This window comes from Accipiter gentilis, chromosome 10 (assembly GCF_929443795.1).
Source record: "Accipiter gentilis chromosome 10, bAccGen1.1, whole genome shotgun sequence".
Lineage (NCBI taxonomy): Eukaryota > Metazoa > Chordata > Aves > Accipitriformes > Accipitridae > Astur > Astur gentilis.
Window position 1 is genome coordinate 32,204,712 of NC_064889.1, and position 26,543 is coordinate 32,231,254.

At 46.2% G+C, this 26,543-nt stretch overlaps 1 protein-coding gene across 1 annotated transcript; it reads left to right on the top strand.

Annotated features, from left to right (window-relative positions):
- Positions 1–13,342: 13,342 nt before the first annotated feature.
- ST6GALNAC1 (ST6 N-acetylgalactosaminide alpha-2,6-sialyltransferase 1) lies at positions 13,343–26,324 on the top strand. Its single transcript, XM_049813183.1, is given in 10 exon segments — positions 13,343–13,532; positions 16,673–17,306; positions 21,470–21,638; positions 21,831–22,002; positions 22,380–22,518; positions 22,903–23,006; positions 23,584–23,673; positions 24,962–25,019; positions 25,021–25,062; positions 25,488–26,324. Coding segments are annotated over 10 exon segments (1,791 nt in total). The 5' UTR covers positions 13,343–13,401; the 3' UTR covers positions 25,740–26,324.
- The last annotated feature ends 219 nt before the right edge of the window (positions 26,325–26,543 follow it).

A 26,543-nucleotide genomic window follows, 5' to 3' on the forward strand; every position in this document is an offset into this window, starting at 1 on the left:
GAGTACCGTTTATCCGCTGGATGGTGCTGTTGTTTTATAGAAACAGCAGAGGGGTCCTGTGTTGCTGTGACTGAAGACTTCAAGTACTGTTTTGCTTCAGAGAGAATTAAGGATGTGCACAGTCCTTTTCTCCTTAGCAAATGTCTCACAAATCCTGCATGTTGTGATCCGCCTGTTATCCAGCATTCCTGAGACTGGCTAAACTTAGCTAATGACTATAGGTGGGAAAACTCCTATTTTCTGAGCAATTCCTCTTGATCAGGACCAGATTTTTTTCTAAAAAAATCTCATTTAAAACTTCCCTCAATCCCCCAGCACCCAAGAGTTAAGCTTTGTTTCACCTGTGGGATGAGTATTTGTTGGCTCAGTCAAGTGCAGTAACCTAGCTAGGAGTCGCTGGAGGAAAAGGTTGTTTTCAGAGTCTGGTTATACTTCGTTGTAGGGGAAGAGAAAACACATTCTTCTGATGAAACCGCCTTTCCAGAGGGCAAGACTTGAGTTTGAATTTTGTTTGCTTGCCGTAGCATCAGCTAACATAACATTAGATAAGATCTGAAGTAGGTATTTGCTACTTACGTGACATTGTTCTAATGTTCTTGTAACTTTTTATTGTATTGTTTTATAACTCTCTCTTAAAGATGTAACTGCAATCCTCACGAAGGAGAGGACTTTGTGGATCATTGCCTCTGTAATTTGTGTTCCTTGTCAACACTGTTACAGCCTTTTATTGGAAAGGAAACAAACAATAGTAGCCCATGTGATGTGAGAAATTGTTTTGCAAGGCCTGCCTACAACTCAGTTGTTGGAATTCTGCTACTGATCATTGATGGAAGTAGAAATTAACTCAAGATGCTGGTTTTAAGGAAATGAGAGGGTGGGTGTTGTGGTTTAACCCCAGCCAGCAACTAAGCACCACACAGCCGCTCACTCCCTCCCCATCCAGTGGGATGGGGGAGAAAATCGGGAAAAAAAGAAGTAAAACTCCTGGGTTGAGATAAGAACGGTTTAATAGAACAGAAAAGAAGAAACTAGTAATTATAATGATAACACTAATAAAATGACAACAGCAATAATGAAAGGATTGGAATGTACAAATGATGCGCAGGGACCGACACCCAGCCAGTGCCCGAGCGGTGATTCCCCGCCCCCTCTCCCAGTTCCTATAGTAGATGGGACGTCCCATGGTATGGAATACACCGTTGGCCAGTTTGGGTCAGGTGTGCTGGTTGTGTCCTGTGCCAACTTCTTGTGCCCCGGCTGGGCATGAGAAGCTGAAAAATCCTTGACTATAGTCTAAACACTACTGAGCAACAACTGAAAACATCAGTGTTACCAACATTCTTTGCGTACTGAACTCAAAACATAGCACCTTACCAGCTACTAGGAAGACAGTTAATTCTATGCCAGCCGAAACCAGGACAGTGGGGAAGGAAGTGGTGAAAGTGTTTAGTTTGTAGTAAGTGAAGATGGCCACATTGGTTCAGTAACTCTTATGAAAGGTGATACTTTGAATTTTTAGTGCCTTCCAGCAACAGAGGACTGGCTGTCAGCTCCTTTCAGTTTCCAGATACCCTGAATTCTGGTAGCAGAGGAGAACTTTGCATAGAAGACTGTAGTCTGCTGGCAGTAGATGTTTCTAATGACCATTGCTAGTTTGTGGAGTACAGGTAGAAAACCCCCGTGTGATGGCAGTGGTTCAGTGCAGAGCATTGTGTTCTGTGTCACTGGCAAGGCTTTCGTCGGAACCCGTGTTCCTGCAGTAGTCATGTCTGAGCTAATCGAGAGCCGATCTGGTGGGATGCATGCGTGGGTGTCACTAACCAGGGTCTAGAGACTGGCAAATGTGCGGGGAAAGCAGAGGTCCGAAGAGGTAGTGTCTTACTTTGAGGATACCAGTGGTTCACATGTAAAGCAAGTCCTGACTTCAGATGAGTAACAGCATCAGATTCATGCCTTAATTTCTCATCTTGTTGTAAACTGTTTGGCCTCAGTGTAGTGGTTCCCCACTGAAGCACAGGATCTTTCTAATCCTTCCCGTCACAGTGAATTCCCTTTAATTGCCACTCTGTTTGTGTGGAGTGTGTCCTTTCATGTCAGCAAGGACCATTTAAAAATCTAGCTGTTTCCTTTTGGAGGAGAAATATTGTAGCCCAGTAGCTAAGGAAGATGACTGTGACCTTTGGAGGTAAGAGGGACTTACTGAAAATGTGACTGGATGGATAAACCAGGGCTGCCTGGGGAAACAGATTTGCAGGGAGGTGGAATGACTGACTGCCTAGCCTTGTCCCAGCATCTGAGGTTTTATTTAAAAGCCAGAACTATGTCTTGCAAAATGGAGGAGTTACAGTTTCTGGATACTTCTGAGATGTGGTCTATGTGTGGTCAGAATGGCTGGGAGAGAGACTCACACCTGTTGGATCTCTGAACTTTCTGTTTGTTTTGGCTTTTTGTTAAAAGATGGCCTCTGTGTGTGTTTATGCACTTCAGTTTTGATTGGCCTGGGTAGATGTCATCTGTCCCTCTTCCATGGTCTTTGTTTTGTTTGTTTTTTCCACTGTGATGTGAAGCTATTGGATGAGTTACACAGGATGTTATCTGCGTATTAGCAATACAAAGACCAGTGGAAACCGGATGGAGAAAATAGAAACCCCAGCTTTTCTCTGTACAGATTATGCTGAAATTTTCACACCCACACACTTAAATCAGCTTTGTAGTGGTAAAGTTTGACTTTCGGCATGAGCAAAAAGACTTCTATTTCAGGCAGCGCTGCATGAAAATTGGAGGTTGGGTATTGCCAATTCTTTCTCCATGGGCTGTGTTTCTTTGCCCTGCAATAAAGGATTCCTGCGTGTCATCGCTGTCCTTGTGGCAGGATAGAGCTGTATGACCTTAGTGAAAATGGGGAGTACCACAGTGTATGAACCCAGCAACCTTAAGAAAGGAGCAGAGGCATTCTGACAACTTTTTTTTAGGGGGGAATTTTATCTTCCGGCTATTTTCTAGCTGCCCATGAACACGCAAGAGTGTTGGGCCTCAGTTCTTTAGTCTTGTTTTGTGTGTAGACGATGACAGTTTCAACAACCCTACAATTGCACTGTTAAATTGGCAGTGCTGTGAGTGGGTTGATGAGATGGTTCCCTAAAATGTCCCAAGGAAATTGCACACTGTCCTACGCACCTCCTTTGTTTTTTAAAAACTGCTGTCAGCACAGTTGAGGTGGGAAATTTTCTGTTTGGCTGTTTGATTTAACATGCCATTATCCAGCAGTCCTTTGTGCTGCCCCTGAGATCTGCAATGGACTGTGGTCCCAGACTTTTCTTTATCCCCTGTATCTGTTCTCACAGGTGAACATCCACATCAGAGAGCAGAACTAGGGGAGAAAATCTGATGCTAATGTAATGCTGATGCTGGGAATATAACTTACTGCAGCAGAGAGGAATTCCTGTGTGATGCAAAGTCATAAAAAGAAAACCCGGCACCAGTGGCTCTTGGACCTGTGTGTGGGAAGTTTTCACCACTGAAATGTTCTGCCTGGGACACAGTGCAGTCATGGCTGTGAAGATCCTGCTAACTGTGGTGTTAGCAAGTGGTTTCCTGTTCTGAGGACTGAGAACTTGTGCAGACAAAATTTGGGATGGTCGCTCTCCTCCTGCACTTTGCCATCTCACCTGTAGCTCAGCCGTTATCTCAGCAGAGATGCTGCAGGTTTATGAGGAGCCCCTTAATCCATGCTAGGCTGCTCGTAGAGCTGCTCCACTGCTGGTACTGGTGAGGAGTGGCATCTTTATCACTGCAAAACTTTGCGTGCACAGGCAGAGAAGATGATGGACCTGCATCCAATACCTTTATACTGGTTTCCAGCAGAAGTCCTGTCTTGAGAAGTCCCCGTCTTCCCAGGCTTCTTCATGACAAAGGTCTGTCTTTGCAGCTGAGTGACGCTGTCTGTCTAGGTGGGATCCCATGGAGCTGTGCGAGCCTCACCTGCTCTCTCTGGCTCACACCATCCTTTTTGCCAGCTCCTCCTATAGCCTTTTGTGGAAAATGCTTTCTTAGTAAAGGGTGGGTTATCCTTGTTTGTGCATGGATATTCTGTACCCAGAAGTTATCTGCATCGTGCGTGACAGTTTGTTAATGTTATACTGACAAGCCTGTAACTATGATGTTGATCTTCCTGCTCACCTTCCTGCAACAAGAGATGAGGCAGACACCCTTTTGCTAATTGCATCAAAATATGGTGGGCTTTATCCTGCCCTCTGCAGTCACAGCAACTGACTCAGCTGAGAAAAAGTGACTTTCAATGTCTGTGGGGGCACACATATGCAGACAATTGTGGTTAGGATCTAGGAGCCCAAGACTGGTCCATCACAGTGTCCTAAGTTGGGAGAGCATGTGGTGATGGTAATGGCAGGGTTCTGTCCCCTCAACCTAGGTGGTCATCAGCATGTGGTGGGATAGCAGAGCAGTGATTCGAGACCCCCTCATACAAACCTTTCTCTCTCTAAACAAACCAACTAGAGGACAGGACACTGCATTAGCTGCCTGTCTCATGTTCTCGATTCTTTTTCCTTCTTTGTGAGCACAGAATATCAGAAAATAGCCATCTGTATAGCTAGTTTTGGAGAAGGGTGGCTGGGGTACTGAGAGCATGCTCCTTGGGTCACTTAGCTGACAGTATTGACAGGTATGTTATTTAAAGTTATTTTTTGGTGCATGTAGGAAGGGATAGTGTAAGGATGGTCTGTTGTTTGCCAGTTCTGCTCACCTCTTCTCTGTTCATCAGTTCCACTTGCCAGTTGCAGTGTTGAAACAAAATTTGATCACCTGGACTCTGTTCTGAGTCAAACCAGATTGATAAAACTGGTGACCAAGGGTTTGCAAGCATGATTGTGACTTGATTTGGCCTGCAGGAAAACCCTGGTAAATTTGATGACCACCAGGCCTGTTTTGATTTTGGCATTTCGGGTGCAGTTAGCAGAGCAGGCAGGTAGAACAGTTATCTGTGACTGAGCACATCTAACAGGGTCCCCGGCACAAGATCGGACAGCCTTAAGATACCGTTTTTGTTGGCTTTCCGGACAAGTGGTGCACTTCAAAGTTTGTAGCAGATAAACTTGCACCTGGGGTATGTAGAGTGAATGGCCTTTTTAGTGAAGTATGCACTATTTATTTATGCATAAATGGAACCGCAGTATTCTTGTTTCTTGAAGTTGTAAGGCCAGACCCTGTCAAGTGCTGATATTAAGAGAAGTGAGAGGCTGGCTGAATACAGTGTTCTACAGGCAACAGTAAACAACTGAAGGAACTGGCCTTGTAGAAAAACTGTCTTGCAATTCAGCTGCAATCTCTAGACAATAAATTGTTCTACAGGATAACAGAGAACCCAAATACTAACCACATGACAAGATGGGAAGGGTTTTTTTTCCCCCGGATAGATTAGATAGCAAACCATGTGAAATTCCACAAGTAAAATGCCACCTATTTATCTTGAAAGAGAAGGAGACAATGTGCATTTTGTAGATGTGAGTTACAAGTGAGATAAAGCTAATTCTCAAATCAAATTATATTTTAGGGAGGACCTGAACTTCTATCTATGAAACAGTGTAGTTATTTTAATGTATTTGTGGGGCACTTGACATATCTAAATGTTTTTAATAGATAGACCTCCTGAACAACCGTGAAATACTTCGGTAGTGGCAAAACAAATAGCCCGCCTTAGACTTGTGAGCTGCTGGAGCATTGTGGCTTCAGCCGTCAGGGTTCTGCGGATATTGTGGTGGAGCCACCAGTATCTAGATAAAGCTGAAAGCAAAAACATATCCATGTAGCTCTGGGCAAAAGCAGGACTGTTGGCATCAACCTGGTTAAATTTTCATGTGATTAACTGCATTTTACCGCTCTGTCTTCTTTCTGTTTATTTCAGAGACCTTCTGTCTGGAAAAGTTTGGGGTGGTGTAGCACAGCTCATCATATTCCTCTCAGCAATGACTGCCTTTCAGTATCAGTTGAAGGAAACACAGTAAGGTAATTTGCAAGTACTTTAGGGTAAATTACATAAAGTTTGTAAACTCAAGGGCTTGTAACTTGCTCTTGGCTTCTCAGAGCTTTTTACCATATGGTTCCACAAAATAGCACACATAGTTGAACGACCAGAAGAGTAATTTTCCATGTTTCTTATTTTTCTACAGAGCTCTCAGTGTCCTCTTGCTCTTGATTGTTTTGTGCATTTACTCTTAAGGTATTAATTATTTTAGTAAACTGGGCTTGCGTTTACTTATGATTGCAATATCAGGGGGTAAATATGAACTCAAACATTGACCAAGCGGAAAGGCAAGGTGGAGCAAAGGAGGTGCCCTAGATGACTGTCAGTGGAGCATGATGCAGCAGTGTAGATTGCTTAGGGAGAAACCTCAAGCCTGGAAAGATCAACAAGCCCCAACCAACATCTTCGCACAGGGTTCGTTTAGATATCACTGAAGCTTGGAGCTGTATGAGATGACCTTTCAAGATGTCTCTTCCAGCTTTTGTTGCAGTGGCTCTGCAGCATAACTCATTCTAGATGAGTGGGTAGCATCTCAGTGAGTGCAAAATGCCCACTACAGAAGAGAGAGCTATAATGGCAGGCTAGTGGAGATTAGCACAAGGGCTGGACACCACCTGAATTTGACATCATCCCATTAACAACACAGCTTAGACTGTTCCTGTTGTAGGCTTGTTCATTCTCATTTGATAACTAAAAAAGGGGACACAAGGCTTGAGATGCAAGCTGCAGAGGTAGGAACAAACGCACTCGGTGTATGTCCTGCCTGACTTTTCCGTGCCACACTTTTCACTAGAGTGACACCCATCTTTAGGAAGTGCATCTCACGGGAGGAGATGAATAATGTCACTGCGCAGCATTATTAGAAACAGACTGGCTGATCCTCTTGGCCCCGGCTGAGACTGTGCAACAGGAGTGTCCCTCCTGGAGTTCTAAGGCCTGTGAGACAAACCCCCATTGAACAGATGCTAAGCAGCTCCCAGGGAACCAGGAGAGAATGGCATGCCCTTCCTGAGCACAAGGATCTCACATTTCCACTACAATAGCACAGTGTGCTGCTTTCCTGCCCAGCAATCACTCTGCTTGGAGTTTTCCCAGTGTGAAGGTGATAGGTGGTGGGTAACTGGAGTAGCAAAGAATTACCTTCTCTCCATGGCTGGCAAAAGCCTCTGTGAAGTTAATAGGAGGAGGATGGAGATTAGCACAGTACCCTCTAGGTATCTAAATAAAGCAGGGGAAGAACTGTTAAATAGAAGACAATAGACAGAGAGGAGGGAAGAGAAGCATGTGATTTCCAGCAGTAAATCCATCTTCCTTATCACAGGACCATGTGGCTGCGCTACTCTTGCAGCTAAAAACATGACTGCACTTTGCCGATGCATCTGTCAGTCAGGAACAGAGAGGAAGGCACTGTGAGGCCACATTTTTCCAAGTGTAAATCAGGGGCATGATGATTTATACCACTCAAGAAGCAGGCTTACATCTTGCATTCCTGTAGCACTTTTCACCCCAAAGGATGCCAAATGGCACATTTGTCCTGCCAGATGTCAAGAGGGGTGGTTTCTGATGTTAAGTCAGTGGGAAGAGTATGGGAAAGACCTTTAGCAAGAAATATTTCACTTCTGGCTCTAAAATTAGTAGACCCACACACAGATGTGATTCTGTAATTCGTATCTGTGCAAGGCCTAATTTTTGCAGCCAGATGTGAAGTGCTGAGATAAGATGCCTGCATCTTTTGCCAGGGGTACAGAGAGGGATTTGAGCTTTGTGAATCTTGTGTTTCTCTCTCTGGAACAGTGGAGAGTCCTGGAACGCTCCTGCTCCTGGCAGCTGTCAGGGACAGGAGCTGGAGAGGCTGCTTTTCTGATGGGAGGCCAGCTAGCCATAAGTTTAATAAATTACCTCCTCACCTGTCTGCAGTACTGCCCTGCTCCTTGGGGGAACAGCTCTCTGAGAGATTCCTAGTCAAGGAACAGAATATTTTCTTCCTTTCCATCAAATAGATTTTAAAGGGGAAAAAAAAGCCACAACCCATATCAGCCCTGGAGTGGTGTCAGTTTGTCTCTCTCTCTGTCAGCTTTTGGGTGATATGCTAGGCTTCCTGCTGGGATGGCACAGACTGTTGAGGGAGGCATTTGGATAAAGGATCCCTGGTTCTTTCCAGCCTGTGTAACTCCAGCTGACATTTCCAACCATTGTTGCTGGGAGTGTATTTTTCAGTTTGGGTTTTTTTTTAATTCTTTCACATGAAGTGGCTCATCAGTCTTCTCAGCTTTGTGTGTCTGAGAAAGAAATGCTGGGACCAGAGCCATTTCAGTGTTGCAGCTTAAGCGGGATGGGGTGGATTGTGAAGAGATCAAGAAGCAGAAAAGTGTGATGGAAGGCTTGGTCTGCTTCACTCAATACAGAGATGTTAACACCTATCGCTGTGGGCATAGGGAACATGCTCAATAGCTGAGCAGTCATTGTGCTTACAGAAAGAACTAAAACAAGTTCCAGTGATCAGAGGCTGTAATACAGCCAAATTTGGAGAACTTAGACCCCATCTCCCAGTGATTGCTCCAGGCAAGGACTTTCTGTGGTACATGGGAGCCAGCTGGAGGAGCCTGCCTGTGGTCCCATTACCGTGTGGGAGAGGGGGAAATATTCCATCTTGGACACATATCATCTGCTGTCACAATATAGATTCAAAGCAGTTTCTTTACTGGGGCATTAGCTGGGTGGGGCTGGATACCAAGCAGACAAAACAGCACTAATAAAAAACAACAAGTTTTGCATTCTCTGCAACTCTGCTGTGTGGACACTGAGGAGGTGCTTCCTAGCGTTCCACCCTGAAAGCCACTGTCTCTTTCTCTCCTGGGGCATTTCAGCGCATGGAGAACACAGACCAGCTGGCTCACTAAGCTGTTCCCCACCTCCTGGCGCAGTTCACTGAGGCTTTGCTCTGTGACAAAACTGTGGGCATTCTTGCAAGTGCAGCAGTAGAGAAGTGGGGGCTTTGCCTCAATAAATGCAGTTGTCTCTCAAGGTGTGTTCAGTGTTTTTGAGAGAAGGTTTGGTGCAGAAGGGAACGGACTTGCTGGAAAATGGCCCGTGAGTGTGGAATTCAGGCAAGCTTGGGAGTTTTGGGGCTATTGGTTTTGTTTGGTGAAAGCAAGACAAATAGCTGTGCAGAGTTTGCTCTTGTAATTTCTTTCCCCCCTGGATTCCCAGCCTAAAAGCATGTGCTTCTGAAGACAACTATTGAACTGGCAGGGGAAAACAAGACCCTAACATTTCCAAGCCAAGCCTTTGCTAACCCACAGGCATGTCCATGGAGCAGTCTCATGCTGCAGGCAATGCCATTCCTTTTCTCTCTCAGTTAGAACTCACTTAGTTCTTATATCATCAAGTAATACTGTGAACAGGTCCACACACCCCCAGCTTCTTTAGCAGCTCCTTATTCCACAGACTTCCAGTCACATACTGGTTTTTGGTATGTTTTGGACATCACTGAAAGACAAGTTTGTCCTACAGTGAAGCTTGATCAATTTGTAGACCAGCTCTGTCCTTAAAGCACAGCTTGTGATGCCCTCTTCCCTAGCTCAGAGCCGTGGGAAAGTGGAAAGCACACAGGGCACAGGCAAGTAAACAAGATTTGATACATAGCCCTCTGGAGAAGGTGCACGCAGATAAGTTATTGGCATAGTTAAAACTCTAGCTGACACGCACAACATACAGAAGCTTAAGATCTAATGGAGATAAAGTTTGTTTATAAAAAAACCAAACCAAACAAAAAAAAAACCAAACAGAAAGGCAAATCTGCCTTTTATTTGTCCAGGATGTAATTAAGGATGTAGTTAAGTAGATGTGGAATTAAAGGGACTGTTGGGAGATGGAAAAGAGCTAATAGATAACCATCTTCACTTGATGGTCCCAGGTGGAGTTTGCTTAAAAAAACAAAGGGCCTGTTTTCATGGCACTAAAGAATAGAAGAACTTCTGGTGTGGGCATTGATGTTAGTAGCTGGACACACTGAACACAGAGTGGCAGTGCTGGGCTCTGAGCCTCTACACCATGAGAGAAGCAGCATCTCCTGGGATTGCCAGTAGGACTACCAGAGAAACATGCAAAACCTCTCATTTGGAAAAGGAGGCTGGCATCTGGCCTGTGGCCCTTGAGATGTTGCCAACTCCTGTGTTAAGTGCAGTCTTCACTTACTATCTTCCTTGTCTGTGGGCTGGGAGCCCTGTGTATCCCAGGAATCATACTTCTTATAGAGCTTGATAAGTGAACAGCTCTGCTATTGGCCTCAGTTTTCACCAGGCCACCCCTGACGAGTTACAATACATCCCCATTTCCCAATCTGACCTCATGTTTGAGCTCACCAGCCTGGCTGCCTGAGCTCTAACAGACTGATTTCAGCAGTGGCGGTAGAGGATGACGAAATAATACTCCAAGGAAGTGAAAGCCAGTACTCCGACAGGTTTTTTTTTTTAGGTTTTCTTTTCTTAGACCAAGAAGTTGAAAAGCTGTATGTTTTGCATAGCAAGCCTGGTTTTGGCTAATGTGCTTGCCAGAGATTTGGATATTCCCCCAAGCACAGTCTTTCCTGAACATAGAGTACTAGAGACATGTTCTCCACAATTGCCAGCCCAGTTCCTTAAAAGCAAAGAAAACTGTCTTTCTCTGGTTGTAAGAATCCTGCTATCCCTTGTGGCTCTTGGTTTCACAGTAATGTTACATGGAGGAGGTTGAAGGAAAATGTTTGCTGCCTCCAGAATTTCCCTTTGGGACCCTATCAGCAAAAAAAGCCTTGTAGTTGCACACAAGCAGCTCCTTCCAAGCAGTATGCCTGAAGTGCATAGGGCTTGAAAGAGGAAGGCTAAAATGAAGCCGTTGCTATGTATGCTGCATATCGGTGCTTCAGGACTGATACTTGTTCCTGTAAGAATGTCCTGTTGGAGATCTTGTGGGCATAGAGTTGCTGTTTGCCTGCTGCATACCCAGACCTGTAGCCCACCTTTCTAGAATTGCCTGAAGCTGATGAGGGCTGCCCAGGAATATGGCAATACCTTGGCTGATCCCTTTCTCGGTGCCTTTAATTGTTCAACAGATCTCCTTTGATCCTAGGCTCAGTTTGAGCAATAGTGAAATGTTTTGCTGTAGGTGGAGGCGAGATGGTACCCTGGACTAACAACCTCCCTTGTGTTTCTTCAAAGGCTTTTCAAACCTGTGTTGTTGTTTCATTTTTCTTTCCTAGGTCCTCTCATAACCAATGTCTTGCACTTAAATCCAGAGGGAGTAACTTGTCAGGAAGTATGGACAATAAAGAAATGCAGCTACTGCTGAGCCTTGTACAGGGAATCCTTGCAGCTTTTTGCTGTGATGGGCGGAGAGTTACAAGGTAGGTGGGAAACCTGTTGACTGGCTTTCCTGTAACTTAAAGCAAACATCTTCAGTTCTCTGTGTATTCAGTAACAGTGTGAGTGCTAGCTTCTGAGACTTGTGGTATTGTCAACAAAAGCTTTTTTATATCTAAGCTTAATTTTTTATAAGACCTGTGGAAAACAAGCCTATGTTGTAAGAAGCAATATAGCCATCTCCCCTTGAATTGTCAGGGTTAATATTTAACAGCTCCCCAGAAGTTAAAGTGGCCCTTTGCTGTAGCACATAAAACTACATCTCTGGTACAGGTAAGCATTTCTCTGGCTGTGGTGTTCATTCATCTCAGCTAAGCTTTCCCTCTGCTGGTGGGGAAATGTATTCTGGACTGCCAAAGACTGATCTCCAGGCAGACTGCTGATTTTCATGAAGAGGAGAGGATGGGATATGTATCGTGGAACTTGGGATGGGGAGATATTGTCAGGTGCTACCTATCAATGAGAAGCAACATATCCTAGGTCTGAATATGCTCACGGCTCAAATCAAGTGTAGCGCAAACCCCTGGGGTTGTGACAGGGACTCATTACCCTTGGAGCATTTCATGTGCACGTGGCATTAGTGAAGCTTTGTTTTAACTGACACTGTTGATGAACAAAGCCTGGTTGTACTGTACAAACCCCAAATGACCAGGGTCCCACTAAGGGCAATAGTGCAGAAGGCGGTTGTCTGTCTGTCCCTGATGGCATGATTCACAGATGTGAGAAACTTGGAATTTACTTCGGTGTTATGTAGAGTAAAAATTCAGATATATTAGATACTCCCTTGAAACCAACTGAATTTCAAGGGGCTGTACTGTGGGCGTCCCCAGGGTGATCTAGTTCTTTTAAATTCTACAGCTAGCTGCAGACTCAAATCCGTCCAGGTTCTGGTTTAGTGGTGAACTGACATAGCTATCATTTCCTGGCCACTCAGTGATCCCTGTGAAGTGATGGGATGGTTCAAAAGCCATAAGTAAAAGACCAGTCCTAGAATTGGTACTGGAGGCAGCTTGACTGAGAGCTCAAAAAGAAGAGCAGATGAACAATGTGTACTGCTGCTATCTGTACAAGCAGCTCAGAGCTGAAGTGGCACACTCGTGTTTTGGCTTGGGAACCTGAGCTCCAGGCAGGCCTGTGTAACAAGTTTGTCAGCAATAGTGCTGTTAGATTGTGATGGAGTTGGCACCTTTCAGACAAGTGAAATGCTGGATTGAAGTTTTTCCAGTTGCCCTAAAGGCAGGTCAGCTTTATTAAAGAGGGAGGGAACTGTCTGACTCTAAGCTCTGCCCTCTAATGCTTTACTCAAGCACTAATATGCCTTTAAACACAAACTCCTCTGTTCTATGGTGGATTTGCAAGGAGTCTTAATTTGAATTATTCAAAGCAATCACAAAGTAAAATGGATGCATATCTAGCCATCAGCTTTTGGGGGCAGGGATTGCTTCTGGATTTGAGCTACAAGCAAATACTGCATGAAGAAGAAAATAAAGATCTGTTTACGGTTATGGCTAGAATCTTGCCTGAGCCCTTGGGTAGGTGGTGGTCTGAAAGCTAATTTCTTTGACTGTAACTACGGCTACTTCCATAATTCACACAAATGTTCCCAGTGATGCTTCCACCGGATTTGGAGGTAAAGGGTTTCCTTCTTACGCTGGACTAACCTCATTAAGGAAAATATAGGAAACTTCCATTGTTTGCAGTAAAAGGTATTTCTTTCCCCGCTCTGTGTTGCAATAAGCTTAGGATGATAGACGGGAACAGTACAAAGCTGTTCTCTTGTCTGAGAAATTGGATCTGTGTGCGGAGTGTCTGGGAATGTTGGGAGAGAGGGTGTGTGTATTCTTGTAGTGAAATCCAGAGAGAAGACCAGCCCACTCATTCAACACACCTTTGGAAAGCACTGCCTAGTGAGCACCTCTGGGCAGCAGCAGCAGAGCCTCTGTCGCTTTCAGGCATCTCGCCATGTGGTTTTTCAGGAGGCGGCTTCCTAAAATTCCCAGAGCCCTCATTTGGCTTATTGTTTTAACACACTTCTGCATCTTCATTGCTAATTTCAGCTCCTTGTTTGGCTTGTCAAAGACAAGGATTTTCAGGTAAGAGACCTGCTTCCTTGTGATATGCACTGTCTGGATAGAGTGCTTGTGCTCACTTTCTTTCTCTGTCTCTATGTCTTTTTACCCTGAAACTCGTACTTTTGATCTGACTGAGATGACCACTTTGCTTTAGCAGACCATGTTGTGTAGAATCAGAACACAGTTTTGGAAGATCCACAGTCAAAAACTTGCTTCTGCTGGTTCACCGATTTCCAGTGTTTCCTTGTGTAGCTGTTTAAGAAAGCCGTTTTTGCTTTACTAATGCTACCTGATTTCATACTTTGGCACTACATAGTATTTGCTTTTCCTGGCGGCTCCCAGAAGGTCATCCAGCCCTAGTCCAGATTTCATTGCTGAACATTAAATTTGGTGGGATACCTTTGAATTTATAGCAAATTCAATATCTGATTCCTAATACAAATATGCTGCATACTGGGAGACCAATGTCATGCTGACATGATCTATATATATTATTTTTTATATCAATGGTCAAGTAAATCCTACAAGAAAGGGTGTGGAGGGAATTGCAGCGTAGACTGCGGTAAAACGTCTCCAGCATCGTTGGCAGGAAGCACTGTTCCTTGCACAAGCACAGCAGATACCTGAGCCTTTCCTACTAAAAGCATGGCTTGCTTACATGTTAGTGCCCTGTGCTGTGTATAGGAAGCATCACTCCCCAGCCTCCCCACCAGCCCTCATATGGTCCCAGCTCTCCTGGTGAGCACGTCTGGCTTGTCTTCGTGGGGGCTGGTTTTCAGGTGGACCTCTCAGGGCTGATACTGGGGGGGCAGCCAGGAGGGGTGAGGCTGGGAACACCTACATCTCTTCTGGAGGTGGCATGAGTTTAGTTCAGCTCCAGTGACTTGAGACCATACCTGGAGGACAGCTATCGATTTGGAGAGGTTGGAATCTGCACAAGGGAGGCAGGGGAAAGGAGAGAAGGAGGAGGTGTAGAGAAGTGAAGTGAGTTGTCCTTGGTCACAGAGCCCATCAGTGGCAGAGCAGGGACAAGAACTCCATGCCCAGCTGCTTGAAGCCATTTCATTCTGCCATAGTTTCAGATAATGGAAATGTCCATATTTTTGCAACTTAAGTAAAACACAACTAGTCATGAGCTGTATGTGATTATCTGTGCGTCACTTCTATTTCCATACCTTTATATGTAACATAAAGTACACAAAGCAGCATTTACATGGCTTTATCCTCTGTTTGTCCTAGGGCTTTGTAAATGGAGAGGAAGATGACAGTAAATGTCATTGAGCTTCTGCAGTTGTTTGCCAGCTGGACGCTAGGGCCTGAAATTCGATGAGCTGCTTTGACCATTTGTCTGGGTTTAAAATCCTGGTCAGGAGAGCAGGGTCCTGTGTAGGCATGAGTGCCTGGCCATGTGGGTCTGACTGCAGGGAGCAAGGTTTTGGATGTGAAGGGCTCTCAGTTTTACGTTTTTGTCTCTGTATCTTTGGCACAGTATTTGAAATTAAAGTGTAATAGAGCTGGGATGGAATGTGTGCCCTGCAAGACAGCACATACAGAAAGTCTGGGGTTGGGGGTGGTATGTCATACTGTCCTGTTTCATTTGTTCTCTGCCCTTTAATTTCAAAATTGTAAACATCATCTTAAAAACACCACAGAAAGTCATCCAGGGATTTAGGATCTGCCTGAGCTACCTTACCAAATTTCTCTTTACTTAGGGCGTATATATAAAATCTTTCCTCTTATTGGGCAGTAAACAGTTACAAGTTTATACATGAAGCACTATGATAGAAAGCAACTGCTGCCTATTTGGTTGAAACTGGCTAGTGGTTATGAGGGGAGGTAGAGAAACAGCTGATAGGCTATTTACCACAACCTCTTTTTCTCAGAAATAGCATTGGAAAGGTTCAAGTATTTATCTGATACAAAATTATTTTTAAAAGCCTCTTAGTTGATAATTTCCTAATCACTTTAATGAATGCCATACCACTCTGAAGCTTCAGCAGCAATTGAACTGTTATCTACAGCCTGCTATCTGCAGAGGTGCTCTTTTTCCCCATTTATCACCTCGGAAGCAATCCACAGCTCTCTGAAACAAATGCATCATGCAAAGGGTGAGCGTGAGTGTGAAATCAGACTGCCACAACTATGCTGGTTTATTCTGAAAAGCTTTGCTGTACATAAAAGCTCAGCTGCAGAAATTTTTCACCTTCCTTTTTCCTGTTCCACCCTCCAGCCATGTGCAGATAAGAATGAATGTTTGGGACAAAACCCCACCACTTCGGCCTTGATTTTTTTGCTGGGTTTCAGCCCAGTCTGTTGGCAGCTGTATCCTCCTATGATATCCTTGTACCTGCCTATGCCTCTGAACTGGGGAACAGGGCAGATGCAATATTAGAGGTGATTGTTGAAAACGCAGAGATTTTACATTTTTAAGCTTCAGAGTATATTTTAATAGCTTCAAAGTGCCTGTCTTAAGACACGTGTGCCTGGCAAGTGTTGCGTGATGCCATTGCATTAGCTGGCTAAGGGTGAGGAGGAGAGGAAAAAGCACCTTGTGGCCTCAAATGCTCAAGAAGTGATGTATGGTAAAAGAGTGAGTTTCACTTCTTATTAGGCTTCCCTTACTGAATTCTGGAAGATCTTCATGCTCTGTTCCTGAAGCACTTGGCTCTACCGGTAAAGAGAGCAAGATGGCTGCCTTCATGGTGTGTGCCCTGTCCTGAGCTCGGGATCTCCAAAACAGTCCTGCAGTGCTCTGGGGATGTTGCCAGTGGTCTGTCCAGTGCAGACCAAAGCTGTTCTCTGCTGGGTTGCAGTTACTGCCGGTGTGGATGTTTCATGAGCCAAGTGCTCAAGAGGAGTGTGTAGCCTCTGGAATTTGCTTAGTGGGGACATAAGCGGTATTCAGGCCAGGATGGTGTGGGAAGTTGAATAACACTTTGGTGGCAAAGTTGAAGATGAAATTTAATTCATATAGCATCCTGCAGAAACTCAAGTGGCAGTTGCCGAGGCAAGTCCTCTTGAGTGTGGTGGTTGTATGCAGTGGTTGCTCTGAAACGCAGAGAGGGGCTCAGAGTCAAGAGCACTAGAAATGGGCTAGAAGGTGTTCAGTGTTAAGTTGAAGGTGTGTGTGATGGTTCTGCTTTTTCTTTGATTGCATTCAGGCAATTGAGCATTTTCCAACGTGCCCCAGATATGCTACAAGTGGAGACCCAAGAGCAACAGGGTTTAAACTATTCTGATAATGGGAACTCAAGGAGCTTTTTAAAGGTGATTTTGGGGAGAGACGTCACAAGGCTCGAACAAGATATGGTTGAGAAGACACCAAGATGGGAAGGAAAGGAGGAGCAGAAGAAAATGATGAAACCAGTTGCCAGGCTGGAGAAAGCCAAGGAGAACATGACTGTGAAACCACCCCCCGCATTGGAGGGAGTCAAGACAACAGTGAAAACACCCCTTAGGGTGCAGGGAAACAAGGAGAAAACAACAGTAAGACCAGCCCCAGGGGTGGAAGAAGCCAAGGAAAAGACAACAGTGAAACCACTTCCCAGAGTGGAGGGAACCAAGGAGGAGGCAACAGTGAAACCATCTTCTGGGATGAAGGGAGCTCACGAAAACAACATATCCAAAGACCAAACAAAGCCAAAAGAGCCTCCTGCATCAGTGAAAACTGTAAGACCTCTTCCTCAGGCTGCTGCAGTGACAGAAAAGAAGCAGCTGAGGGCTGCTGACTTCAAGTCTGAGCCGCACTGGGATTTCGAGGACAAGTACCTGCTGGACAACTCATCTCCACCATTGGTAGGTGTGATGGCTGTGTGTGTTTGCCAAGAATGATGCCTCCCTGTTGACCTCCTTGTCTGCTGTGCCCTGCATGTATGTGCCCTTCACAGTCGAGGGCGATCTCCAAGCTGGGAGGTCAACTCACTGGTATACGCAGATGCGGCTGGGACCCAGCGAGGGAGACCTATATGTACGACTCAATTAGCCTGGCCAGTCCTCCACCATGCTCCAGTATGGGAATTTAACTGCAATTGCATGCATTTCTATGGGTTCCTTTGAAAGTCAGCCCAAGCAGCCCTTTCCGGAGCTCAGGTGCATTAGAAGCTGGGGAAAATATCTCACCTTCTAGATGTGCTACAAGGTGGTCCCACTCTTAGGTGCCTTGATATATTGCATAGGGGACTTACACGCAATGCAGCGTATATGTTCCCTGTGACATGGCACCCTGAGGTAAGTTGAGTCACACCTAGTCTTGTGACGTCTACAGGCAGGCATTAGGTGTCTGGCACTAAATGGCAGTCTTCATACAGGCATCCCATTTCTCACCCAGTCTCTTGAGAAACGGAACATCTGCATTCCTATGAAGACTCACGTTTACAATCCCCAGATTGCCTTGATCTTTGTTTTATGCAGCCCAGCTAAAGAAAACAAGCAGTGTCTTGGGGAGGGAACAGGAAAAGGAATGCCTCTGTGTGCCTGTTCACCCAAGCATATCTGTACCAAAGCAAGTCAAAAGCTTTGACAGCAGTGGGGCAGCAGTGACACTTGTGCTGTGCTAGGCTGAGAAGAATGACTCTGGCAGTGATGGTGAGGAGGGTCTCAGTGCACAGGAACAGAGGCTTTGTTAGTTGCTTGCATTAAGGTCAAAATAAGGTCAAAGAAAAAGGATTAGATGAGGACTGATAAGCATGTACCTGCCTGCTTTGGGGACAGCAGGGTGGAGACCATTCACATTTTACGATTTTCTGTCAATATTGGCAAAAATTCAACTGTGTATGTGTGCCCCACTGGAGAAATGATGGTTAAAAAGTAACTTTTTTTACTGTCCTTGTGGTTTATTAACAGCATGAGTGTCTTTCCCAGGTGTTGCCAATTCACCTTTTCCACATTGTATGTAGACACCCATAGTAAGCAAGCAGATTCTTTACCCATTCAGAGCTCCATGACTCAGATGGTCCCACCATGTTGGGTTGCTATCTAGGATTTTCTTGCTATGCATTGAACAATCGTCACAGCAGAGCAAATAATTCATAACAGATGTGGCATTCAACAAGTCTTGCTTTGTTCCTCTTTGTTAAATAGGAATAACTGTAGGCCTCGTCAGCACAAGTAGAATATTTTGGTAGAGGTGAAGATGAGGATCTCAAATGATATAGTTGTACCTGTCAAGGCAGTAGCACTTGCACAGCTACAGCTTCAGAGTTTTCTTACAGATCCTTTTTCTTGGGAGTGTTGTTCTTTTCATTAGTTCTCGTGATCACTTCTGCCTGCATAGGTCATATTACTGATGTGATCTTCCAAAACGGTAAGCCTGGTGCCCCCCATCAGGTTGTCTTAACAGCCATGGAATTGAGAGCCTTTTTCTTTTCTGTTTTGCACTGAACACTTGTTCTGACCATATTTTTAGCCTTTCCTTTGTAGCTATGAGGGTTTGGAACTAACTTAAAATGAAATTTGAGCATCTCATCATTACTCAGGTCCAGGAACAGGGTCTTTAGGAAAGTTGTAAACTATAGCAAAGTTCTCAGCAAGCAGATGGGGCGTGTTATGGTGCACGATACTGTCTCTGTCTGCCATCTTATGCCGGTAACTCTTTGTAAAGCTTACCCAGAGCAGTTTTCGCTGGCACCTCTGTTGCTGGAAGGCTTGGACAGGTGGGTAACCCTCTCTAGAGTGAGAAAGGTCTTTATGCATGGGTATAAGTGGCCTTTACACACTGCTCATGTGCTCAGGGAGGAGGGAGGATGTAGGCACGTGAGCAGAGGACAGGAGTGCCTGCTCTAGCTCGTTGGTCTTAGATGAGCCATTTGCCTATTTAAAATCTCAGTGCCACAATCTTCCACCATTGCCATGTGACATTTTGGTGGCATTAGGGGAATGTAGGTGTTGCTCCAGCGGACTGTCAGAGCTGCAGGCACCATGTTGTTCTGCTCAGACTTCTCCCGGTGGAGCAGGGGCTACTCTTGAAAAATTTAATCCCATTCCCCAACCCCAGGGTGCCCAGGATGCCTTGGGAGATGTGCAGAGAGCAGAGGTAGATCAACTAGGGCAATAAAAAATTCCTAGGAGGAGTTTTATTGTTTTGATGTTTTATTTTTGAGTTCTCTCTCCCTCGTGGTATTTTGATGTTGTTCCCCATTGCCCCTTTTGGCAGTGTGAGCCATTCTTTTGCTGATGCGATGTGCTCTTCAGGGTGGCATCGAGCCACTTGAGAGGAGCAGCTGGCCCCAAAGATACCTCTGTTATCCAAAGATCTGTGACTATTAAATGTGGAACTTGGCTGTTAAATGCTTCAGCTCGTGCACTGGACCAGCCTTAATGAGTCACAGCAGAAGGGCCTGACAGATGATGCAGTCTGTGGTGCAGGATGTGCATCCTTCTTCCTGGGCTCCCCATGGTCTCTGGGCACCCCGAATATAAATGGGAGTGGGCAAATTATATGGCTAAGAGTGCATATGCCACATGAGACAGTACCTCACCCCTCCTGCCCAGTGTTACTGCCTGTAGACACAGTGGGGTTAGGTCACCAGGATCCTGCTTGTTGACTGTCACATGCTCCCGTCTTCTCATCTGATGAGCTGCAGAGCATGTGCAGCCATCTCAGAAGTGCAGAGCAGGAGCTGGCAGAGAAATGCAAGACAACAGTCACAGCAGGAAGCTGGGAACATCCTCCACTGTAACTGAGGCTGCGAAGGATCTGGGTGTGCAGAACAGCTGAGACAGTGGGGAAACCCCTTCCTCGGTATGGAAAAGAGGAGAAAATGCACACAGGAAGGTTGTTAGTGAAGATGTGCATCCAGATGTCACATGTTGGGTCTCGCTTCCAATCCTGATCTCTAGTTCTGCAGAGAGGGGGAGTGACTAGAAGCACTCCCGCCTCCTTAATTTCCTACATGATCAGACTTTTCCCTAGTTCCTCTGGTTTTGATCCAGTCTAGCTGTGGAGGCACAAGAAGTACCAAGCCTTGGACAGTACAAAGTACAGCTTGAGCAGTACTGTCTCTGGACATGAAACATGCTGCGAGTGAAATGATGCCAACATGAAACCCTCCACAATGTTCTTGTCGCTGCACTCCTGTTGTGACAGGCAGAGTGAAGGCTGTCTCCTCGGGCTGTGACTGGATTGTCATCCTCACCCATAGCAGAGAGCCCAGCTCAGCTGTGGAGCACGCAGCAAGGCTTTGGCAATGCAGTCTGGTTACTGCTGGGGATTTGAGCTCGCCATGCGGTCCACTTGGTCTCCTGTTTTGACTTTCAGTAGGTGTTGCAGTAGGTATTTGGGGAAGATGTCTAAGAAAGTAGAGCCCAAATTGACTCAGCAGAAAATCCAGCGCAGTGGAGTTTGCTCTCCATCTGCACATGGGGCCTAACTGGCCAGCTGGAATGATACCCCTGTTGTTATAGAGGATAAGCTGTCTTGGATTTCCTTCTCAGTTGCATGCTTCTGTGTGATTCATTTACGATGTTGAAAAAGTTGTTTGCATGCTTTTTCTTACTTTTAAAGGGAGTGATAATAGTGATTTGATCTCTCATCTTCTTCACTGTGTTTGCTCACGTGCACTCTGAGGCCAGGACCTTGAGGTGCCTTGCCAAAAGGGACTGCTAGCCTTATTTGGTATGTCTAGATTAGACCTATTACAGATAGCATCAGTTAAGGAGGCCCAAAGCCAGTAAAACATGTGAGCATTGCAGGCCTGTTGTTCTGAAGAGGAAAGTCTCAGATCTGGATTCACTCTGGCTTCCTTGTAGGTGACTTTCCACCAGCTAGTTATTGATATAGTGCTGAAATTATGCCTCCTGTTCATAGTGATGGGGACACTGAGGGAAATGGATGATGTACCGCTGGAGTTTCTATGCTTCTTTCTGATACTCTCACACACAGGCAGACAAGCACTGGCACTCAGTCAGGTTTATCAGCTCCCTGCTAATCAGTCCTTATTGTTTTCTTTTTGTTTTTCAAGACCTGCCCTGAATCAGTGAAGGCCAAAGCTGCCAAGTCTGACTGGCTGCGAGATCTTTTCCTGCCCAACATCATGCTCTTCACAGACAAGAGATACTTCAGTGACAGTGAGTGGGACCGCCTTGAGCATTTTGCACCTCCGTATGGCTTCATGGAGCTGAATTGTTCATGTGAGTCCCTCAGGGCATGTCAGGATGAGACCATCAAACTCTGGGAACCTTATGCCAGGTAGCTGGAGGTTTGCAGCATCTCCCTGTCAAAGGCATCAGGCTAGGTGGATCTTGTGGTCGAAACTGTGGTGCTTTCACTGTGTCCATCCCAAAGGCTCTTGATGCTAACTCTCCACCATGTTTGCTTCACAGTGGTGGAGGAGGTCATGTCCCTGCTGCCCCCAAATTCCCACGAGCAGCTGCTCCTGGCTGACAGCAACAGCAGCAGGCCGACATGCATCAGCTGTGCTGTCGTGGGGAATGGAGGAATATTGAATAACTCTGGGATGGGCCAGGAGATTGACTCCCATGACTACGTCTTCCGGTACGGCAGGTTTCCTTCTTAGAAGATACACAGCTAGCTTATGCTGGCTAGCTGGTAATTATGGCTGGATAACTTCACCTCTTCTCGTATTGCACTAACTGCCAAGTGCCAAAATGACTGATGGCAGGAGGAGATGAAAAACCAAAAAAGAATTGGAAAGTTCCTAAACACACAGGAAGAGCCTGGGTTCACAGATGAGCCATAAAGAGCCATTTCCAAAGCAGGGGCTCTCCTGCAGATCAAGAGGTGTAGCTCAAAATGGGTGTAATCCTCCCTTCCTCCAGAATAACACTGTCTTTTCCTGTTATAAACATGGATGCGAGGGTTTTCACTGGTCACCTTCTAACTCTGCTCCTCTGTTTGATTTCCTTGGCCAGGGTGCGTAGGGCTGTTATCAAAGGTTACGAAAAAGATGTGGGAACAAAAACCTCCTTTTATGGATTCACAGCCTACTCCCTGGTGTCCTCTCTCCAGATCTTGGGACACAGAGGGTTCAGCAACATCCCACAGGGAAAAGTAAGTCAGGTCCATGCTGTATGCATGCACACCTTTATGGGATGCTTTTAGTCTGTGGCCTTCAGTTCTGATCTTACCATGCATGAGGAGCAAAGGGGCTGAGCTAACACTTTAGCATTACCCTTGGTGAGGGAACCTGCATTGGCTTGGCTTGGAGTGAGTATTTGCAGTGGCAAGCTGTGTCAGTCCTACCCCAGCCTTTTGGCATGTAGAAGTAGCTGCACATCAGATGCTATCTCCATTCTGCTTCTGTGGGATAGTTAAAAGCTGCAGACCAAAGATGTGTGTCCGAGAAACTCAGGGAACTTAGATGCCTGCTTGCTTTTTATTTTTAAAGGATGTGTCTCTCTTGTGCTGTTCATTAATGCTCACTTGTTTTCTTAGCATGTCAGATACATTCACTTCCTGGAGGGAGCTAGAGACTATGAGTGGCTGAAGGCTCTTCTGTCAAGCAAGAACATCAGGAAAGGATTCTTGAACCACTACGGGTAAAACAAACTGGCCCCACCTCTACATCCTTCACTGTGGAGCTCTCTGTTTTGCCCTTTTTCTCTCCACAGGGCTCAGCCCTGCTGAGGTGCAGGCCAGGGTAAAGCCAGGTTAAATCCTCCCTCCCCTGGCAGATTTGGCTGGAGAAATATCTCATTTCCTCCACAGTTCTGAGCCCTACTGTAACTAATATACCTCCTTCCCAGAAATAGCTGATTTCAATAATGTGTGGCCAGAGGTTGGAGAAAGCTTGTGGTCCTCTGGGATGAACACCTGCTGTTGTCTGGTCTGGTGTCTGTAGATGGTGGCCTACTCATGGATGAAGTCCTGGTTTCACCAATTCTTGTCTATAGACACACATGCTTTTGATATTCCAGTCTCCTGTTGTTGCCTCTCCTCCCTGATCTCTGCAATGCACATAGGTTATGGACGCTTTGTCGTAATGTGGGCAATGTTGCAGAATAACTTAACAATGTTTGTGGTTCTTCTCTTATCACCAAGTGTATCAGGGCTGATCCTTTCCAGCTGTGATGAAATATATGAGTTTGTCCTGAGTCTCCCCATTCCTGTCCTTAGGCAGAGGCCCCGGGAGAGATTTGATGAAGATTTCACGATGGACAAATACCTGGTGGTTCACCCTGATTTCCTCAGATACATGAAAAACAGGTGAGCTGGAGGTTGTGTACTCTAACAGGTTTATTTTTCCTGGCCAGCAGCATCTCTGTCTATCCCTGGGCTCTCTCCTCCCAGCTCACTCCCTTGTAACTGCAGTTTAGCCACACCAGCAGATTGGGGGTAAGCTTCACCAGTGTGCAGTCAGTTAAAATTCTCTGTGGTGCTGCAGTGGGATGTTAGTGGTGCATAGATGTCCAGCATCTGTGAGCTGGAGAAGTAGCAGCCATTGGACAGTTTGGCTTTCTGCATCCAAAAGAGGTCCTGGGCAAATGGCAACTTTAGATGTGGGAAGAGTGTTGCTAAAGTGCCAGAAGAGTTGATCTAGTTCAGGACGAACCTTTCATGTTCCCCATTGCTTAGCACCTTGGAGGAAGGCTCTGTAACAGCCCTTGTCTACTGAGATCCCTTGTTGACTCGGGAGGTTGTTTGTGCCCTCAAACACGGTAATAGGCACTTCTTCAGTATCCCATTTGCCTGGCCTGGCTGCTCTTCTTTGCCTCTCTAATCCTTTTCACAAGCCTGCTGGACACTGTCACTGTAAGATTTGACAATCGTGGGCCACACGTGACCAAGAGATGTAGGAAGAAGAGCTCCTGTTGTGCCCCGCTTTGGCTTCATTTACCCTTCGGTCTCCTTGAGAGCGGAGTTATGCCTTCTCTCAGAGAAGGCAAATGCAGTGCCAGATGGCTTGCACCACCCTGCTCCTTCTGCCGTCTCCCCTCTGACTTGGGTCCTTTCCAAGGCCATGAGGGCTTGAATGCTATTTTTTCCTGGTGTGGACTCCTACCTTCCTAACAACTGCTGGCATAAAACACTGCGGCTCCTAGCGGGTTTTGTGACCCTCCTCTGCACCTTTCCTGTGTCTCGTTTCACTCCTGAATGTGGATGGGGAGCAGGATGTACCAGGGAGCTTTGAAGCCACTTCTGCACTGCAAGGCAAAGGACAGATTTAAGAGTGGGCTTTAACATACTAGATCCTTTAACCCACCCCTTCTTTACCCCACTGCCTCAGGACCTACCACTTCCATAAAGCTGGGGCAGAGCTGGGTTTAGGTTGCAGTGCAGGTGATGAAGCATTCTGGGCTGGCCTTGTGCTTTACTGTGCACGCACCAGGACCCACACATGTTGGCATACTCATGGCTTGTCTGAAATGCCTTGTATGGCCAGAAACTGCTGCAAGGAGGGAAGATGCCACATAGGCCACAGGGGGACAAAGTGTGCCTAGCTTGAACCACCACACCCAGCAACTGCTCTGTCCTTTCTTCTCTCCTGCTGCAGGTTTTTAAAATCTAAAAGTTTGGAAAAGCCTTACTGGCGGCTGTACAGACCCACAACGGGGGGCCTTCCAGCTGCTAACTGTCCTCCATCTCTGTGACTGGGCAAGGGCACGATGATTCTTGCATACAGCACTGTCTGGAAGTGGGGATAGGCTAACAGGGAAGGGCAGGAGTGGCTCCAACCCTGCCTACCATTTGCCTTGAGGGTATATGGGTTCTTGTCAGCTGTGGAGGAACAGATTGAAGACAAGAGAAACAGCCCCAAAATAGTTCACATAGAGATTGTGAAGGCTGCTGTGGCCTGAGAGCGATCCTGCCTCCCAGGGAGGCAGTAAGAGGACAGCAGGCTCTCTGGAGCCAGTGTTCATAGTCTGGTCCTTGTGGACCCCCATGCAGCGTCACCCGGAGGAGCCCTGACTGGCATCCCAGTCCTGTGCTCCCTCCCCATTTGGGAACTGTGTCCTGTATTTCACTTAGCTCCCTCCATCGTTGGTACCTCTCCCCAGTGAGCCCTCCATCTTTCCCAGGTGAGTGCCTATGGCTACATCACGGAGGGTCATGGGAAGTACTCGGATCACTACTATGACAAGAACTGGAAACGTCTGATTTTCTACACTAACCATGACTTCAACCTGGAGAAGCAGGTGTGGAAAAAGCTTCACGATGAGAATATCATTAAGCTTTACCAGAGGTCCTGGTTGTGTGCTGAGGGCCATTGCCTGGGAAATCTCAGCAACACCTCACTGGGAATGGAAGAGGACTACCAGAGCCAAGGTTAACTCTGGACTTCCAGGCACATTTCTTTCCCACAAAGCTATCTCCCTCCTTCAGCACCTCTTCTCTCACAACGTTTCTACAAATGTGCAGATGCTACAGACCAGGAAAGGAACAGCAAGAAAATGCAGCACATCGACAAAGAAGTCCCATCTGGCTGTGCTGCAAGACTGTTGCTGATGGTTGTAGGCACTGGTATTGGGAGAGAAGAATCCAGGACGGATCTGGGTAGCATATGGTCCAGTGTCCTGCATCTTCATTGGGCTTTTCTGTCTTTGCAAGGAGATGTTCCTCAGGCTGGGACTACTTCTATTCTGAGTGGATCTTCTCCATTAGTGGTGCCCGTCTGGGAGTTGGGTGTATTGTCTAAGCAAGCTCCCTTGGCAGCCAATGGATGGAGGTGGACACACAGGTTCTGCCTCAGGTTGACTTAATTCCTGGAGGTGCTGCTCTTACTCTGCTCTGTGCAGATAAAAAGGATGGACTGGACACTTCCACGTGACTAATTTGAGAGAGGATGAGTCTCACTTCTGCTTCCTGTTGTGGCCTTGTCATGCCACCTCCGAAGGAGCACAACCATCAGCTCAAAGGCAGGTAAATGCTCTCCATGGTGCAGCAGGCATGCTGTACTTGGTGCATCTTGCTGTGAGGCTCCCCTGGCTCCAGGACATGTGAATGTTGTGTCATGGTCCTGGTGTGCCAAGTCCTTGCTTAGCTGGGCTTTGGCACGCTTGGCTCCCAGCTGTGCCAGAAATGCTGTGTTTGTCCTCTTGCCAGGGGAGGTAGGGGCTCTCCAAGTCCAGGGATGG